Genomic DNA, 19,223 nt, shown 5'->3' on the forward strand with positions numbered 1-19,223 from the left:
TATTGGCCGACTACACTTCTGATTGTTACAGAATTGGCTGACAATCAGTCAAGTGTTGTATATGAATTTATTTAAAAATAATGTGTATAATAATTCTGCATCCTTTCTATAGCTTTTAGCTGCTGGTTCATCCTAGTTTGCTTGCTTTTCACCAACTTTTTTCCTAGATTTGTTCCAAAAGTTCTTTATGATTCCTAGAGAGTCTCCTTATTGGCTCATGAAAAGAGTGTCTACTGCTCCTCCTGATATGTCTCTATATTGTCTGTTATGTCAGACACTTTATCAACATAATACAACATAACACTTCTCTTACCCGCTTGTTTACTCTTCACCACCTTCATCTAACTGTCTGCAACTACATTTAAATTAACTGCTCCTTTAAATCACTGTAAATGTACTTCTAGCTTGAGGCTCTGTATTCTTCATGTATCAGGTCAGTCAGTGAAGACTGAGCAAATCCTCTCATCCTTTGCGAGTCTCTGGAACTATCATTTTGAAGTTAAGATAGGTACTGACTTCGGCTTCGCCCTCAATTATTGACCCACCTGAAGTAGGTGCTCATGTGGATCCACACGCCGCTCAGATCACGTTCTGGTGCCTTTCCACTTGTGCTGAAAGGGCATTATGATCTTGCGTACAACAACATTGAAATCTGTTGTGGTAGGTGTTTCCAAGTCCTTGGGTTCTGCAAAAAGTGGTCAAACAGGATACTTGATAAACTCAAGCTTAGGGAGACAGTCTTTCGTTCCAGCTTGAACAATAGCTTTGTCTCCACATGCTACAGCAAACAATGCTACAACAAAACTGAGGCACCACTGTAGTGTGCATTCAAATCTACTACAGAAACACTTAACAGTGAAGTAATTACTAAATTCTCCTACCTAGGTACTTTGGAAAGAGTAACTTTCTTCAAAGAAATAGAATAGATTTTTTCAGTGGTGGGTGTAAGACATATGTCAACCGCTATGAATAAAGAACATAGGGAATATACAGGCGTTCAGATCTCTGATCTTTTCTGTCACTTTCTAAAACAAGTTTATGTCTGGGCGATATGGTCAGCATACGACCTACACTTATAAATTGTATCGCGACTCTTGGTTGTTGTAAAACAATGAATTGATATTGCATAGGTTAATATTAAGTTGTAAAATTCTTAATTAATAGAATTATACGAAAAATGTTTGTGTTAGCACAAGCCACCTTTATAATAAAGTAGCCACAGCTAAACCTACAGGGTACTCATCTTGATAGCATCTCCCATCGCTTGTGTGCCTGTGGGGTTTATCAGAAACAGACAACCAGTTTCATGAGGCAGTGACGTGAAATATTTGAGCCAAAAAAGGAATGGCTAAATATTTTTTCTTTAGATAAATGGTCATCTGTGTTGCCTTTCTCATGTCACAGATTCACTTTATGATTATGGACTGTAACAAATTGGACACAAAAAGTGATTATATACAAAAGGCAGCAGCGAATACTGCTGCACTGCAGTTTTCCAGTGCAGCGGTATGTATTAGTTTGTGGCTGCGGTGAGAACATTACTTGGCAGTGACACGGGTTGCACTTAAAAAGCACTGAATCAAGCTTTCAACTACTCAATATGTGGCATGCTCCCAGACTATAATTGTTTAATGTAGTCTCTACCTAAAAATACAAGAATTGACAACTAGCTGAACCTGTTGAGATAGCTTATGTTTTTCAGGCCTGCAGCGCTCTCCTTAAATGCCTTACAAACAGAAATCCAACAGATGAGTAGTGATTTGTGATGTGGGTGGGTTTACTTCATTAGTTTATTATTTTCTCTCTTTCAGCTGTGACTCGGTTGATGACAATGTCCTGCTGTATCAAGTTTTGGGTCATATTAAACATCTGACGATCTTGTTTGATCAATCAGTGGAATTGAATAGAAACAATGTGGCCCATGTCCTGGACAGCTTGGCCATGGAGAGTGACAGGTTGGAGAGTCTCACCATCATATGCAAGGGGGAAAACCCTTATTTCTACTCTGGACAAGACATCTTGGAAAGCATAAGAAACGTGTGTGGACGAGACAGTCAAATTGACCTTCATCACATTGATTTTCGGAAAATGCCAATCACTCTTGATGATGAACTTGTTATGCTGATCGCCATTGGAAATCCAAACCTTCGTAGCTTGTTCATCAACAACCGTACACTGGTTTGCAATGTGAGACCAGAAACCATCAAAGAGGTGCTTAGGGTTTGCCCTAAATTATCTGTATTAGGTCTCTTTTATGCCAGCTTATCTGATGATGTTCTTATGGAACTGCTGAAGCCTGGGAGAGTGCCTCTCACTCGGTTAGATATTTTCTGTGAGCGATGGGACAAGTATATCCCTGTCATTTCTGAAGCTCGTTGGGATGCTCTAAGTACTCGGCATCCTTCTTTGTTAGTGGACCTGGTTTTGTCCTTCACTAGACCTGCGTGGAAAAATCCCGACATTCTGAAAAAAAATATCCCTGTTTCCACTTTAGAATTAAACTCGCTAAATTGTATGGCAAACCAGGTCAGGTTTGCTGCAAGAAGTTATAATCAGACTTTAAGGAAGCTTGTTTTGCAGACCATCTCGACAGCCGAGCTGAACTCATCATTGATAGAGCTGTCCGTGCAGTGTCCGAATCTGGAGGAGATCCATTGCAACTGTATGGTGACCAGGGACGTTCGGGAGGCCTTCATGGTAAATTGTCCTGGACTGAAAAGATGCACCTTGGAGGTTACAGAAGAACCCCATCTCTCCCAAGATAAAGCTAATTTGGTTTGTGCCTAAAGCCACTCAATGAAACGTAATGCTTCTTTAAGACTGGGATAAACGTTAACAGCAAACCTTAAGCTTATGCCAACACCATTTTCACATATTTATCCATTAGAGATGTGACGTAAAAAAGTATATTTCGGTCGGGTTACTTCTGGCAGAACCTAAAGGAACCCATGATTTCCACCAAGCACAACAATACCCAATGAATATGCACATGCTTTCATGATACCTTAATGTAACATTAAAATGTTGATTCTACCTGAAGGGTTAATGTACAAAGAAGACTTTAATTTATGGAATATACTACAGAGTGGTACGCACAGTTATCTTGGAAATTGCTGTCAGACTTTTTCGGTATTTTTACTGCACAAATATTATATGGCCTGTAATTTAACAATAGCACCTTGTCATCTTGTCTTATCACATGAGAATGTATGTAGATGAAAACAGTATGGCATATTTAAAAGCACGCATTCTATGAACATGTTTTTTTTTACATAGACCCAATCTCTAGGATGTGCTGTTAGAGATATAGACTGAAATATATAAAATGCGTCCTTGGCTTAACAGCAAGAACAATATAAAGCTACGACGTGAAACTGTAAAATGTTACCAGTACACAGTGTTATTATTTGTGGCACTACTGGTAATGTCTGGTACTTTGGTATGCTGCACTTTAGGTTGGAATGCCTTCCACAATGTTAGCAAGTTGATGACAAAACTGTTCTGTCCTATACTTTCATGACATACTAGCGACCAGTGCCGAAGATACCACATTTACAACAGAGTGAGCCTCACCAAAGTCTCCGTGAATCCCTGTGCTGTTGGTGTGAATAGCCAAGGTTTAGCACCAGAGAGGTATGTGTTGAACCTAGGCAGAGGACAGCCCAGTTATGACCCAGTCATCACTGTTGCAAGAAAGATTGACTATCCCGCTACATCTGTGTGTATCTAAAATATGTTTCCAGTATAAACAGTAATCAAATTAGTAGAAATGCTCAAGCCATAATGAAAACACTATAATAGATGTCATCTGATAGTCACACAGTAATTCCGTAACCTGCAGAGGGAGCAGGGTGCTCTGGTAGGAACCAGTAATCACTCAGAGGAGACGACAATAGCCCTACACAGTAATCCCACCAGGGCCCCTGCCTAAACACACAATACAGTGCTCGCTGTCAATTCATATGCATAAAGCTCTGGTGATATTCAAAGCGCACAACACACCTGACATGGAATAGACGACAACCAGTGCAGTGCAGCAAATGTACGGAGAAACAATGTGTGCAAACCCCCACTGATCACAGGTCTTCACATACTCTGTAGTAAAGGGGTTTATTGGCATCGTCCTGCACAAATGAGTTACCTGTTAACTCCTAACTGTGTGACTAGTGTTTGGAAAACCCAGATTCCTATGAGAACCTACATAATACCAGTGAAGCAAACCCACACATTATAACTACAGTGAAGCTGGTACCAGCAAGGAAAAGGACAGTGTCTTGGAGCTCGAGTGTGGTGGTGGTACGGACACCGGGGAGGCGCACAAAAGTCTGTATCCGGTGACATGGAGTAGGCGGGGGCTAGGTAGGGGGCTTGGAGCATACCACTGAGATGTCTGAAACGATCAAGCTCGATTGTGACACCACAGGTCATGGCAATGATGATACAATGGATATTAAAAAATGGTGGAGAGGAGGTTGTGCTTGCAGAGTCACCAATGTCTTAACTGTACTTTTAGCAGACAGTCTGTCAGGGATTCTATCTCCTTTGCAGGTGCTGTGTTTAAGGTGCTCAGCAGATCTTTGGAAACACTTGTGGCCATCAAGGTAACTTCAGGAGCCCTGCTGCATCTCACAGTGAGAGGCAGAGTGTGCTCATCCCCTCTTCTGTCAGGTAGAGCTCATTGTGTCGGATGGAAGATTCCATGAAGGCCAAGATCAGCAGCAGGCAGAAAAACAGGGATTCTGCAGGTCCAGTAAGCTCAGTCCTAAACATGAGGGAATAGGCAACATGCCAGTTTCACATTGTGGAATGCACCTTTAGGAAGAACCATAAAAGTCCTCAGTCAAGTGATGTTGAATGAGCTACAAGGTGGCTTTAAGTAGTTGAGCAGATTCCCAATGTGAAACAGTGTCCAGCGCATCCATGCAAATTCAGAAGTCTGCCAGCCAGGCTGGGTAATTCATTCACTCCTCAGTGAGACGTCTGGGAAGGCAGGAGTCTGCTGATGTGCAAGGGCTTAGTTGGACCCATCTGGTTTTCAATGGTGACAAACTATGTTTCTTCCCTCCACAGTAGCTACAAACTAAAGTCAGAGCAGGGCTTAGAAGTGAGGTATTAGGCTGTTCTCAGTGACCAACACTTAATGCCACATCTTGCAACTACAATTTTTTTACATTAAAGTAAATGGTTGTGATTATTTATGGGTACTGTTTGTAAAAGCTTTCGCTCGGATTCACTCACGCTAGTGTTTATGAATGGTAAAATGAGAATGACTGCACGCAAAATATTATTATATTTAAAAACGTATAGTTGCACAGTGTGTCTGTGGTTTTCGTGCTTGCTCTACAATGCAGTATTGAAAATCAAAGGTCCACAGAGCGCTAGCACCTAGCATAATTAGCGGAGGACTATTTTCTGAATCTCTTCTTAATATATATTTTATGGCACCCAGGCTCGGGCCTAGTGAGTGATTGTAGTGGCCGGTGGCTAAAATATTCAGTTAAATTGCCTCCAAGGCTTGTCAGTTCGATCTATTCATTCTTGGTGACTTCAAAAATCCCGAATAAGAGGCTACGCGTAGTAAAATGAGATTACATTCTTTAGTGCATTCACTTCATACTGACCTGATCTGAATTAGGTACTGTGTAGGGGAGTAATAAAGATGCTGTAAATAACAGTCATGGCCGGACTGGGGCACAAAAAGCAGCCCTGGCAAAATAACTCAAACCATTCCCATCCCCTTCATCCCCTTGCGCAAGCTCTTTCTTCACATTCGTCCATTCTCCATCTCCCCTTCTCTCTTGTGTATTAGGATCACTTTCTCTCTTCCTTTCCCTCCCTCTCTTTCTTGAAGCCTCTCTGTGCCTGCTACAGTTTGACCTCGGGGACCTGGGAAAAATGAGAGAGGCACCAGGAGTGGCGCAAAGGCTTCAAAACCGGCCTCCGAGGGCTCAAGCCCACCAGGGAACTGCCCAGTGCCATAAAAGGCCTGCCCGGCCCGGATAATGGTATATGCAGCAACCAACAGTCCTACAAGTGTGAATGATTAAAGTAATTTTGAGACCTATTAATGCGAAAATGATGATGGGTGTGTGGTAACTGAAGTTATTGAATGCGTAGCCTTGGCCTTTTATAAAGCGTATTCAGCTTCTCGTTTAAGTTGGGTCACCTCTTATGACAGTTGATCTTCATTTGGGGAAGATTTCTCTCAGGTAATTCTGGCTTTCCTGGCTCATAAGGCATTACAACCTCACTTGAATCAGTCAGGCTTTCCAAGATGGTACCTTCCACTTTTGGATTACTTTTCAGGCAGGCAGAGTTTTTGCATAACAAGAGTTGGCCCTCATTCTCTCTAAGCGAATGTGTACTATAAGAATTTACCCCTTCTTATTTTGACATCTGAGCCATCTTGGGCCCTCATTACGATATTCCGGAGCAGTATCCCTGACTAGCCTACCGCTTTTCCATGTTATGGGTGGTCTTTATTTGCTGACCCAAACTTACCAAGTCAGAAAACACAGGACCAGGATCCGCATCAGATAAAACCCAGGCTCGGTAGGAGCAAGGGTTGCAAACAAAGGCTCAGCTTGGCCCTCATTGGTGACTTCCCCCACTAGAAGCAGAGGCGGCAACACTGCTTCCTGCCCCACCCAGGTCACAGCCACCCCTTGCACCAGGCACCGCTTTGTCCTTTCATCCCCCACAACACCAATCCACACGTCTTAGGTCAGGTGGTAAATGTCAGTAGAATAGTCCCTGGGCTCAGGAAAAATATGCATATCTTTACCTAGTATTCCTGGGGTCTGCATAATTATTCCTCATTCTAGTGACTATAAACCTCAATGGTCAGACTTTAGGGTGGGGATAGTGACCAGATTCAGACAGTCCTGGCTGCTTCCACACCTACATCCTGCCAACGTCTAGTGAGAGCGTAGTGTTCTTAGGATTGCCAGGAGTCTGTGATTATCTCTTAGTTTTGCTTTTCAGGGACTGGGCTTTGCTTTTCGAGGCATAATCGATCAAGCAGTGGCTGTTGAGGGTCACCATACTTTCGCCATTTGTCTGCAAGTTCACCCTCTTTCTAACGTGTTGATTGAATTATGATCTCTTCAGACCCAATGTATTATGTTTCCTTCAGTATCTTTAAAAAAAAAAATCCTGTCACCTATAACTTCGTCACATTCATTGACAAAACCTGATACTTTTGATTGCGGCAGCTTCCTCTCTCCATCTGAGAAACATGTTGTGTCCTAACTACTATTTACAGAATATCCCCCACAGGAGGTAATGACGGAGCATCTATACCCAAAGGAGAGATATGTACTTTTTAATTTTCTTTTTCAACATTACTACATTATACACATCCAGTTTTCACATATTTGACGTGCCAGCCTGGTACTTTGCTTATCCTCCTTCCAAAGGGACATTTACATTAATACCCGAAGGAGAAGAGAGCAGGTATTACGTGGCTCACTAACTCATCCAGTTGTTTTCAGCTTGACCTAGGCCCCTCAGGCATCAACTACAGGTTCGTTCACATTATAAAAGGATTAGGTTTATACTCCTACATATTTTATTTTGCGCATGCAGCTGTGACCATTTTGCCCCAATTTCGCCGATAGTGTTGCTAAATGCAATATCCTTCAGCCAACAGTCCTTGGACGGGAACTTGCCCTATAAACCATGTCATTGCCTCTTGCCTATTCACTAACACCAGCATCAGATTCAATCATTTCTTAGCGCTTTTAGGAGTTTGTGTGTCACTTACAAGCACCAACATGGGAACAGAAACTAACTGGGCCCATGTCACGTCAGACACTATCTCAGTAATCGCTCCAATACCTCTTCCCTGGGGGCAGGGCCATGCCAGGTGTATAAAAAGGGTGTTTCTGATATGTCAGGATCGAGTCTGTGCAGGCGAGCTGGAGTGTAGTAATATTGATGTGTACATTTAAAGTGTGTTAACATGTATCGGTAACACATGCCTATCGCTTTCATTTGTGCACAGGTGTACTGCCACTTTTCATCTAGGATTTGAGTGTTGAAGATGGAGCGGTATTTTACTAAAAAATATTTAGGCCTCACTGTTCACCTGAGACAGTATTTTTGTTAATGATATTCTGATAAACAGCCACAGGTCAAGTTCAGCTTCCCACGTCTTTGCAGCACAATAAAATTGCTCTCTGGTAGTGATAGTCCAAGGCTGCTGATCAGGCCGGAATGTCCAATGCCAACATAGTTGCTGAGTGCATCTAATCGACAGCCTAAAGTTGACTGAAGTGAGATGAGATCATTGAGGCGGCATCCACTGGAAAAAAAGGGCCTATGTTTGTGAACAACTGGGTTCTACGGTCAGGGCCGTCTCTAGGGCAGTGCGACCGGTGCCACAGCATCGGGTGCTGACTTTGGGAGGGGGCACCATGTTTGCGAGTATATTTTGGTTTTAAAAGCACCTACTGCAGCGTTCCTTACCTCCAGAAATATTCAGGCAACACTAAAAATGTCAAGATAACTCTAATGATTAACGTTCTGTCTGGATAAAGATCGTAGTTTTCTCTATTGGAAGTTCTAAGGTAGCACAGGGGGTTAATATGCCTCCTGCGAAGAACTTGTACTAAGCAGATCACAAAGTGCATATAACGCAAATAGGTCACTGGGTTACTACTTTTGTCAGATAGGCCCTTTTGTTACTTTCAGTTTATAAGTTAAAATCCTAATATAAAATAGTAAACTATTAACTGTTATCAAAGAACTGCATGCTTTCTGCAGGATATAGATTAGAGCGTTATTATTTTTTCCCCATTCTTTCATTATCCTAATGTTACGAAAGGGTTTAATTGGGTATAGCCATGGTGTTACATTTAAAATACTGAGTTTGTGCTTCTTGAGACCAAGCACTCTTAAACTATACCGCCTACCAGTATGGATGACATGTGACTGCTACACCGCCGGCACTGATCCCCGCTGGCCTCTGTAATACATAGAGCCCAATATTAGCCAATGAGGAATTGCACGGCAGTGGAAGACCACCTTCCGCCACAACGCCTGTCAGCGGAGTTACCTCACTTCCACCAGTCCGAAGATACAGGACAGGCGGTCGCCATTTCATGTTGGTTGACAACGATCAGATAAACCATAACTGCTTCTTCTTGCCGTTCCCACTGTCCCATCACATTGATGCTGAATGTACACTGAGGTGGTGGTTGCATTGTTCAAAATGTGACAGCCTACTCACTCTTGTGTCCCTTAGATACCTAACGCTGCGGATGAATAGGAGGAGGAAACAAACCCACGTGTACAGACCCCTTGTGGACTTGGCTATGCTGGAGGACAGGCACATTATACTCACCTATAGACTGGACAGGGCCACAATCACAGAGCTGTGTGCCCAGTTGGAACCTGACAGGATATCAGCCATCCGTCATCCCACTGTGATCCCCCCTCTTGTGCAAGTGCTATCAGTGCTCCATTTCCTCGCAACTGGTTCTTTCCAGGTGACAGTGGGCTTGGCAGCAGGAATGTCACAGCCAATGTTCTCAATCGTGCTGGCAAGGGCTGTGTATGCCCTGGTGAGGCACACATGCAGCTACGTTGTTTTCCCCCAGGTGGAAGATTTTGCCACTGTCAAGGCAGGATTCTATGCAATCGGGCATATCCCCAATAATATTGGGGCGATTGACTGTACACTTATTGCGTTCGTCCCCCACCGCCAGAATGAACAGGTGTTCAGGAATCGGAAGAGTTTCCACTCAGTGAATGTGTAAATGGTGTGCTTGGCGGGCCAGTACATCTCACACGTCCCTGCCAAGTATCCTGGATTGGTGCATGATGCCTTTGTCCTGAGGAATAACAGCATCCCAACTGTGATGGCCCAACTACAGAGGCACAGGGTGTGGCTAATAGGTGAGCCAGAGTACCCACCCACTGTGTGTCAGTATATGCCTTCAGGTGTTATCCCCATAGGACTGTGTAAGGCTAAAGTTTCTCCCCCACTATTTGCAGGTGACTCTGGCTACCCAAACCTACCCTGGCTCCTGACCCCTGTGAGGAATGCAAGGACAGGGGCTGAGAACCGTTATAATGAGGCGCATGGGCAAACCAGAAGAATAATTGAAAGGACCTTTGGCCTCCTGAAGGCCAGGTTCAGGTGCCTCCATCTGACTGGTGGATCCCTGTGCTACTCACCCGGGAAGGTCTGCCAAATAGTAGTGGCACGCTGCATGTTGCACAACCTGGCCCTCAGATGGCATGTGCCTTTTCTGCAGGAGGAGACTGGAGATGCCCCTGTGTCAGTAGTGGACCCTAAACTAAGGACAGTGAAAATGAGGAGACAGAGGATGAGGATGTGGATAACAGAACATCAGTTATATGTCAATACTTCCAATGACACACGGGTAAGACAGTGGAACTGATCTTTGCTCTGAATACTGATTTCATCTGTGTGACTGTGGCATGATGGCATTCTCTTCCTTTGCATCTAAACTTACTGTCACCTATGGCTTGTCATTTAACATATGTTGGTGATATGACAATAGTCTCCTGATGTGATTACTACAGAAAGTTACAGGTCCTTAATTGTATGCTATCACAGTGTCCATATCATTTGCACCAGATGTGACTGTTCCCCTAAACGCACATTCTCACCACATAAAATACATGTGTTTATTGTAGTGCTACAAAATTGAGGGTAAGGTGCAATGGAAAGGGGTGATGGGTTTTGTTCCAGTCTGTTTGTAGCACATGTGTAGTATCCAAGGGGCCATAGGAAGGGGAGCAAAGGCAGTTCAAAGTGGACAAAGTGGCATGGTGGGACACAAGGGGGACAATCAGGAGAGGCTCATTTCTTGGCGGTGGTCTTGGTCTTGGCAAGTGTCTCTAGTTTCTGTCTGGGTCACAGGGAGTGTTTGCGGGGTGGTTCACCTTCTGCAGGGTGAGGGGTGCTGATGGCCTGTGGGTCCTGTGGCGGGGCCTCCTGCCCACTAGCTGCAGCGGAGGTGGTGGGCTGGTCAATAGACTGGCTAGTGGTAGGGACCCTCTGGTGTGCTGTCGATTCCCTCATGATGTTGGCCATGTCTGCCAGCACTCCTGCTAAGGAGATCATGGTGGTGTTGAGAGCCTGCAAGTCCTCCCTGATCTCCTGATGGTGTTCCTCCTGCAGCCACTTGTTCTCCTGCATGTTGTCAAGGATCTGGCCCATCGTCTCCTGGGATTGTTGGTAGGCAACCAGGATCTTGGTGAGTGCCTCCTGGAGAGTCGGTTCCCAGGGCCTGTCCTCCCCCTGGTGCATAGTGGTTCTCCTAGTGTCCCCGTTGCCCTGTGCCTCTGTCCCCTGAACGGTGTGCCCACTGCCACTGACCACAGGTCCCTTATTGTCTTGGGTGTGAGGTGTGGACTGGGGTCCCTGTACAGATGGGTATACTGCTGATTGACGTGTCCTGGGGACAGAGGTGTGGGGACGCTGGGTGGGTTCTATGGATACTGATGAGGGAGGCTCTGTGGTGGACTGTGAGTGAGCTGGGGTGACCGACTGTCCAGTGGTCTCTGATGTGCCAGGTTGTTGATCCAGATCCCAAAGTCCAGAGTTACTGTCATCGCTGGGGGCATCTTCTGTTGGGGGACTTGATAGTCGTGGCACCTCCTCTCCGCTGACATTGGCTGGGGCACCTGTGGGGATGTAAATGATGTATTATCCTTTATGCCTGTGACATATTGTACATCGCTACCTTCCCCTCTATCGTTGCTTTTGGACTGCCTCCTTGCTTTGTGTATATTGATGTAATGTGGGATTGTTAGTTCCCTTATGCTGTGCATGCTTTAGTGATGGGTGTCCATGCAGGGCTGGGAGGGCTGTCCATGCATTGTTGCATACAGGGCTGGGCATTGGTGTTAGTCACATGTGTAGGTGCAGTGTGAGGGATGGAGTGGAATGATAGGAGTGAGGGTGAGGGGGTGTGATGGCATGCAGGTATGGGGGTTGATAAGTAATAAATACTGACTCACCAGTGTCCAGTCCTCTGGCAACTCCAGTGAGTCCCTCAGGATGCAGTAATGCCAAGACTTGCTCCTCCCGTACTGTGAGCTGTGGGGGGGGGGGGGAGGTAATGGCGAGCTGGTGCCTTGCTGCTATGGAACGTACCTTCCCCTGTAGGTCGTTCTATCTCTTACTGATGTCATCCATTGTTCTTGGATGCTGTCCCACAGCGTTCACCCTGTCCACTATTCACCGCCATAGCTCCATCTTCCTTGCAATGGATATTTGCTGTACCTGTGCTCCAAACAGCTGTGGTTCTACCCTGACTATTTCCTCCACCATGACCCTCAACTCCTCATCTGTGAAACGGGGGTGCCTTTGTGGGGATTGGGTGTGTGTGTATGTGAGTGGGTGTGAGGTACTGTGGTTAGGGGTGCGTGAGGGATGTATGGGTGTATGTTGTGTGTCTTTGTGTCTAGCTGTCACAGTGGTCTTGGTGTCAGTCTAGTGGCAATGATTTGTAATCATAAAAGGTTGTGGGTGTCTGTTTTATAGTGCTGTGGGTGGGTGTGGTGTGTGTATGAGTGTCAGGTGTATGTTTTTGGTATTAGCCAATGTTGTGCAGTTTAGTATTTGGGTGTCAATTCTGAGCGCGCCCATTCTGAGCGCGCCGGTGTTTACCGCCAATGGTTTGCCGCTGTTGAATGTCTGCCGTGGTGATTCGTGGGTCATGGTGTAGTGGGCGTTGTTTTGTTGGCGTAACAGTATGGGTATTGGTACCGCCACTTTAGCACTGACCTTTGGTCTGGCGGATTTGTGTATGTGGAAGTATTCTGTCAGATTGGTGTGTGTGTCATAGTATGGCGAACGGATATTCGCCACTTCTGCGGTATGTTGGCTGCTGTCACCGTGGCGGTAAGCGGCATTTACCACCAATGTCATAATGAGGGCCTAAGTCTGTTCCCCAGTGGAGAGTAAATGCTGTTTAGCCACTCCTAACGCCAATGTAATGGCACAGCCTCCAAAAGACTTCAGTGGGTATGGTAAAGGGTTCGGAAGTCCCAATATAACATAGCTGGGGAAATGAGGAATATCTATATCATATATGCCATCTATTGCACCCAATGCTTCCTGCCAGAAAGCGCCTATTTTCGGACATTGCCACAGTATGCGTGTAAGCGTGCCTATCTGGCCACATTGCTGCTAGCATGTGCTGTTACCGCCTTGTTTCCAATGAGCAACCCTTCCTGGTGTATAGTACCAGTAGTGAGCTATCTTGAGAAACATCTCCTTACTGGTTGTGTTACGTGACGATACACCGGCGCAGTGTAAGATATCACGCCATTCCCTGTCCACGAACTCACGCTCACACTGGGCCTCCCATCTGCATCGTGCGGGTGTTCTGGTCAGTTTCGGTTGTGTGATTAAGAAGGTATATATGCCTGAGAGAAGATGCTTATCCAAGGTGCAATTGAGGAGCCACCTCTTAATTGGAGTAAGGGGGCTACTAGCATGGGGGCGAATTGAGAGGAGAGTTACACAATGTTGGGCTGCCAGTTATTGCCAGTGGGCTGTGGAAGACAGACTGTAGCCTGACTGTAGCTGAGAGAATTTCATAAGGCCATCTGTGTTGAAGAGGTCACCTATCCACGCATAATTGTGATCTGCCGTTAACCTGGGATGGAGTAGATCTGCAAGCCTAAGTACCTCACCCCTTGAGCTGCCCAGGTAAATGGTCATTTACTACCCTGGTCAAAAGGGTTAGAGGGTACCTGCCTCATTGTTTTTACCCCCCCCCCCACGTAAATGGTAAGGCAATCCTTAAGGATGCAATGTCTGCCTCAGGCACAGTTAGATTCAAAATAGATGTTTTTTGTAAATTAGTTTTGAATTCCGAAAAACCTGCAGCGATGTTAAATAGAGCAGGATATAATCCACGTAGAGAGCAATCTTATGCGACCTGACGCCTATCAGAATGCCAAAGATTTACAGATGCCTGCAGATGCGTTTGGCCATCTGCTCCATGTATAGAGTGAATAATGGCCCCAGCCCATAACGCATCAACACTGCTTTAATGTATGGCCAGTGGACCTGATCAAATGCCTACTCCAGTCAAAAGACTGGAGAAGCTTGGGTAGGGAAGATCGCTGTGTTGTATCCAAAAGCTTGCACAGGCGTTTGGCATTATTGCTACAGCTCCTTTCAGGGATAAACTCCGTCTGGTCAGGGTCCATCAAACCTTGCATGAAGGAGGCTAGTCTGTTGGCCAAGATACCCTTAAATATTTTTGCATCTTCTTTTAAGAGTGATATGGAATTTTTCTGCTTAGGGAATAACCACAGTTGTTGCCAATTGCATCATGAGGGCAAGAAAGCCAGTGGTGCTCAAATCATTATATAACCCCACCAGTATGCGGGCTAGGTGTGTCCCAAAAGCTTTATAAAACTCTGCACTATATCCGTCATGGCCAGGAGCCTTACCAGGCTGGAGGCACCGTATGGGCATAAGGACTTCAGTGGGGGTTATGTTTTTGTCGAGGTAGGTGGCAGTTCCCGGCAAGATACTAGATAGGCGGACTGAGTCCAAGAAGGTGTCTATGATGTCATCAATATTCTCCTCTGTGGAGTAGAGGGTAGTATAAAAGGCAGAAACTACCGCAGTGATGCACTCATCTTGTTGAATCAGAGTGCCGTCAGGCAACCACAGCTCAGCTACTCCTTGCTGTACTACTTGTGAGCAGAGGTGGTGAGCTAGTAGGCACCCTGCCTTATTCCCACCTGCATAATATTTTTGCTTTGTCCATATGAAAGTGTATTCCACCCTGCCCATATGAAGAGCCCTCAGCTGCTTGCGGGCCGCATTCAATTGCCGCCGAATTGCCAGGGAACCCATGGTTTTATGTGTGGTCTCTAAGTCTCTGACTGCGGCTTCCAGTTGTATGCATTCAGGACATCTGTCTCCATTGAGGCGCACTGCAAAAGCAATTAATTGACCCATTACTAATGCCTTCAAAGTGTCCCAAGATAATGTGGCAGCTGTATTAAGGGTATCATTTATGGCTAGAAATGACTGTGGTTATTTTGATTTCCGTGAGTATGCTGTAATAGGTGAGGAGTCTAGCGTGGAGGCACCAAGTGCGTAGGGACGATGAGGAGATGGGGGCGTGAACTGTAAGGTAATAGTTGAATGATTGGAACGGGGAGCTACCCCAATATCTACTGCAGGTCGCCTTTGTGATATGAGGTGATGTTAGGAAGTAATCTGAATGAGCATATGACTGTTGTGCAGCAGAAAAAAAAGGTGTAGTCCCTCTACGCCGGATATGTCTGCTGCCAGATGTCCGTTAAACCCACCTCCCCTAGCCAGCACCTAAAAGATGGGGATAATGCCTCAGTTTGCCTGGACCTTTGAATGGATCTGTCTGCCTGCACGTCATGGGCAATATTAAAATCCCACCCAATGAGTACATCTGCATCCGGGGAAGTAAGCACTCGACACAATGCATCATGTAGGAATAGGTCTTGATTATCGTTTGGCCACTGTAAATCTAGAACCTTTCAGATCAGTACGCAGTGCAAGGAGCCGCCCCGGTATCTCCGTATGTGTCTGTGTCGCCCTTCCCGGAAAGTGTGTTGCTAACAATGTTGCTACTCCCGCTTTTCACTCCAGACCTAACAAGAGATATTGTCGGTGAAACCAGTGAGAGAGCAACCATTTCCAGTCAACCCTTAGCAAGTGTGTTTCTTGGATGAGGCAAATCTCACATTTGGCCTCTCTAACAAGGGAGATGAGGGACTAACCTTTTCACAGGGGAATTAAGACCCCTGACAGTATTACTGAATAGTTTAAACCTTGACTTCATAATATGGATGAACTAAGGCAGGCCATTAAACATGTGTGCAGCCAAAGGGCCTCAGGAAGATCGCCTATAGAGCATGTGAGCGCAGCGTAATCATCCAAGGAGAATAGAGGAGGGGTAAAGAAAGAACATAACAAAACTGCTACCCGCCTTGGAACCCCAACAGTCGAACTTGAGGGGTCCAAGTTGTGGATTTGAGGGTTCTCCATCGTCGTCACCAAGTCTCAGGGGGTAGCAGCTCTGCTGCTAAGAATGCCATCTACAGCGGAGGCCGCCTCTAGCTCCCCAGGTCATCACTAGTGAAGGGGGTAGCATCTCCTTCACAAGGTGGATGGTTTACTGGCAATGCTTGACATATCAGATTGAAGATTCCAAGGGCTCAGTGGTCACTCTCTGCTTCCGACACACTTTCATGGCGCTGCAGCCTGCGCAACAGTGCCACCCTTTCCCGTGGGCTTGCATAGTTTCCCCTTTCCCGGGTCCGACGGATGTCACTGCACTGTCCCAGAAGTGTCCGGGGCCTGCACTGATTGCTGGGACAAAGAGTTTTTGGAGAGAGGAAGCATGTCCACTAGGGCTTGAGTTTCTGCCAGGGTGCGGACACTTCACACTTCCTTGTTCCATACAAGTTGGAGGCCAAAGGGGTGTCCCCATCTGTATCGGATCCCTTTCTCGAGGAGGAAGTCCGTAAAGGGCCCGTGAGCCCAGCGGCGCTTCAATGTCATTGAAGAGAGGTCCTGCTAGAGCTCTATTTTGAGGCTTTCAAAGTCTATGGTATGCTTATCTCTAACTGCAGTAGCATTGTTTCTTTTTGCTTATAATAATGTAGGCAGGTTAGAATATCCTGTGTCTGGCCTGGGGAGCAAGAAAGCTACCCTGCCCTGTGAATGCGATCCAGTATTATAGTTTGATCTTTAAGCTCCTGGTCTACATGACGACAAAGACAGACCACAAATTCCTCCAACCTCCTGCATATCGCCTGCAAAGGAACACCTTTAATACGAATATTAGGGCATCGAGGCCTGTTTTCCAAGTCCTCCAGATGGTATTGCATTGCTAGATTCATATCCTTCAGCTCGAGTAGCTCTTGGCGAAGAGCATCCAACTCCTATTCATGAGATTTGTGAGTTTGTTCAAGTGAGTCTACTCTTTGACCTAGGTTGCCAGTGTCTCTTCTGAGGTCCTTCTCCTCTGATGCTATTTCTTGTTTGAGGGTTGCAAAGTCTTCCCTGAGAACTCCAAAAAGTTGCTCCTGTCGTAGTTTGCCTCTTGCTCTAGGCAAGACTGCTGATTTAAGGATGATAGTGCTTATGTTTGTAGGTGACTATGCCTGTCCTACATCAAGTTCCAACTGGCGTCCCAGCCCTCCAGGCTCACAAGCAGCACCTCACTAAAAACTCAGACAGTAAAAGGTGATTTGTGGCAGCCTTTACGCATGGACTCAAGAGTGTGACATCTCAGGGAGTGTCGTGGTTAAACGGAGATTACCTCTTTCTCACATGAGCAACATGTCTCAATCAAACCCAGGCAATGAAGAAGATGCAGGAAGGTTTCAACAGGTTTTATTTAACAAAACTGCAATCTACGATAAGTTGCATGGGCTGCAATGATTAGTATAATAAATAATGCAAGAAACAGAATGGTAAAGACAAGTCAATAATACAAAGACCCCCACCATCTTGCAATAACATAAAATGTCATAAGATACGAATATGTCATAATACCATAATGTCTTGTACCTAATCTCTAACCTAAAAGAGAGCTAGGTGTGTTAAACCTAATCTGCCAATGCCATGTCCATGAGAAGAGCCCCTCAACCCTTATTACCTTGGAATGAGTTGTCTAGTTCAGATTCTGTAGGGACACGAAGACTGGGTCAGCGTCAAGGCAACATGCGGCATCGATAGTAGAAATGGCATCTGGTCGGAATCCCTCTGACTATCTGTCTAAGTGAGGTGCATTTATACAGATCTGCTCGGACCCCTGATGTAGGTCTGTTCCCAAACAGTAGATAACAAGACATGCTTAAGACGGCAATTTATGTAAAGAATTCCCTCGAAGGCGTGAAGAGGGAAAATACCTAATGTGAACACCTACAGTTTGTTTATCTTTGTCACTTGATATTGACGCATTAGCGCAGTGGCACTGATCACGTGAACCTAAAACATTGGCCTAACTAGAAACAAGGCAGCCATCTTAAAAGATATAATTAAATAAATGCACTAAAACAGAGCAAACTAAATAGTGTAAAAGTCACTAGATGATGGGGGCCCGAGTCTGCAAGCCAAAAGCTAAGTTAACTCCTGTTTGCCTTTAAAACAAGGTAGGATTCACTACACCCTCCTCATTGCCGTAACAAGTATGACGCCATAAGTTGATGCCACCGAAGGTGAATTAATTCAGTGCAAAAAAGTGTTCTGGACTAAAAGCTAAAAGCTTAAAAACTAGGTAAAAATTTACATTTAAAAATGTGTTAAATATCAATAGCTAAAAAAACATACAAAGAGATATAATGTAGACCATGACAAGCACAGCAGGCCAAAGTAGGAGAATTAAATGCAAACTTTTAATTTGGTATAATAAGCCATTCATCAAATCTTTCTAACTATAGTCATGATCTTAAAGAGCATCTTCGAAGCCATTGAATGGAAAGGACCTCAGGAAAGAGGCCACATCATCAGATTGTAGATCGATGATAGGATAGGCAGACGGATCCACAGGGCAGTAATGCGTAGCAGTCTTTTGTGCAGTCTTTTGTGCAGGTCCACCTGCAGGAGTGGCACTCTCCACAGTGCCAAAAAGAGGCAGATCGTTCACCATCGCTCATAAGTGGCATCGCAAATCAGCCTTAGTCTCCAGGGGCACGACCGTGAATTAACCCCCATTGGGGACATCAGCAGAGATTGGTTCACAGGAGGCACTGGCGTAACAGCAAGACACACTGTAGGCAAGTGCTCGAAGAGGCACCATACGCAGTGAAATACTGGTTGCACGCACCATAGGAGTGGTCGGAATGGCAATGACCAATCATGCTCCAATTTCTCCAGGAACGGACCATTAAAGACCTGAACCATGCGTTCAGGGCACAGTTTAGCTGGTGGCAGTGGCTACATTGCTTTGTGCAGCTGGAAAGACACAACCACTGCAAATCAGAAGAAATAGCAGCAGTATTCCGCCTATTAATGCCAAAACGACAGCAAAGCCACCAAACACACTTGAAAAGAGTGAATGGATGGCCAACGGAATGACTTTGAAGACAGTCTGGAAGATGGACACAAATCAAGACCCAACAGCTTTAGAGAAGTGGACAATCCCAGTAGTTCTTGTGGCGTTGAAAATTCTGGATACCAGCTCTCCAAAGTGCTTGGAGAAGGTGATATTTAATAGGGATTGTAT

At 45.4% G+C, this 19,223-nt stretch overlaps 1 protein-coding gene across 2 annotated transcripts in view; it reads left to right on the plus strand.

Moving 5' to 3' along the window:
* The window catches only part of FBXL8 (F-box and leucine rich repeat protein 8), a 106,056-nt gene that overhangs the window by 28,912 nt on the left and 57,921 nt on the right, over nt 1-19,223 (plus strand). Inside the window, exon 3 of one of the 2 annotated variants that reach the window (XM_069216200.1) lies at nt 1,812-3,711. The exons of the other annotated variant lie outside the window; for it this stretch is intronic. Within the exon in view, the coding sequence (XP_069072301.1) occupies nt 1,812-2,787 (976 nt within the window). The 3' untranslated portion in view covers nt 2,788-3,711. Of the gene's footprint in view, nt 1-1,811; nt 3,712-19,223 lie in introns of those variants that run through there. 2 annotated transcript variants of the gene reach the window in all.

The sequence above is a fragment of the Pleurodeles waltl genome, chromosome 12, assembly GCF_031143425.1.
Source record: "Pleurodeles waltl isolate 20211129_DDA chromosome 12, aPleWal1.hap1.20221129, whole genome shotgun sequence".
In the NCBI taxonomy this organism is placed as follows: domain Eukaryota; kingdom Metazoa; phylum Chordata; class Amphibia; order Caudata; family Salamandridae; genus Pleurodeles; species Pleurodeles waltl.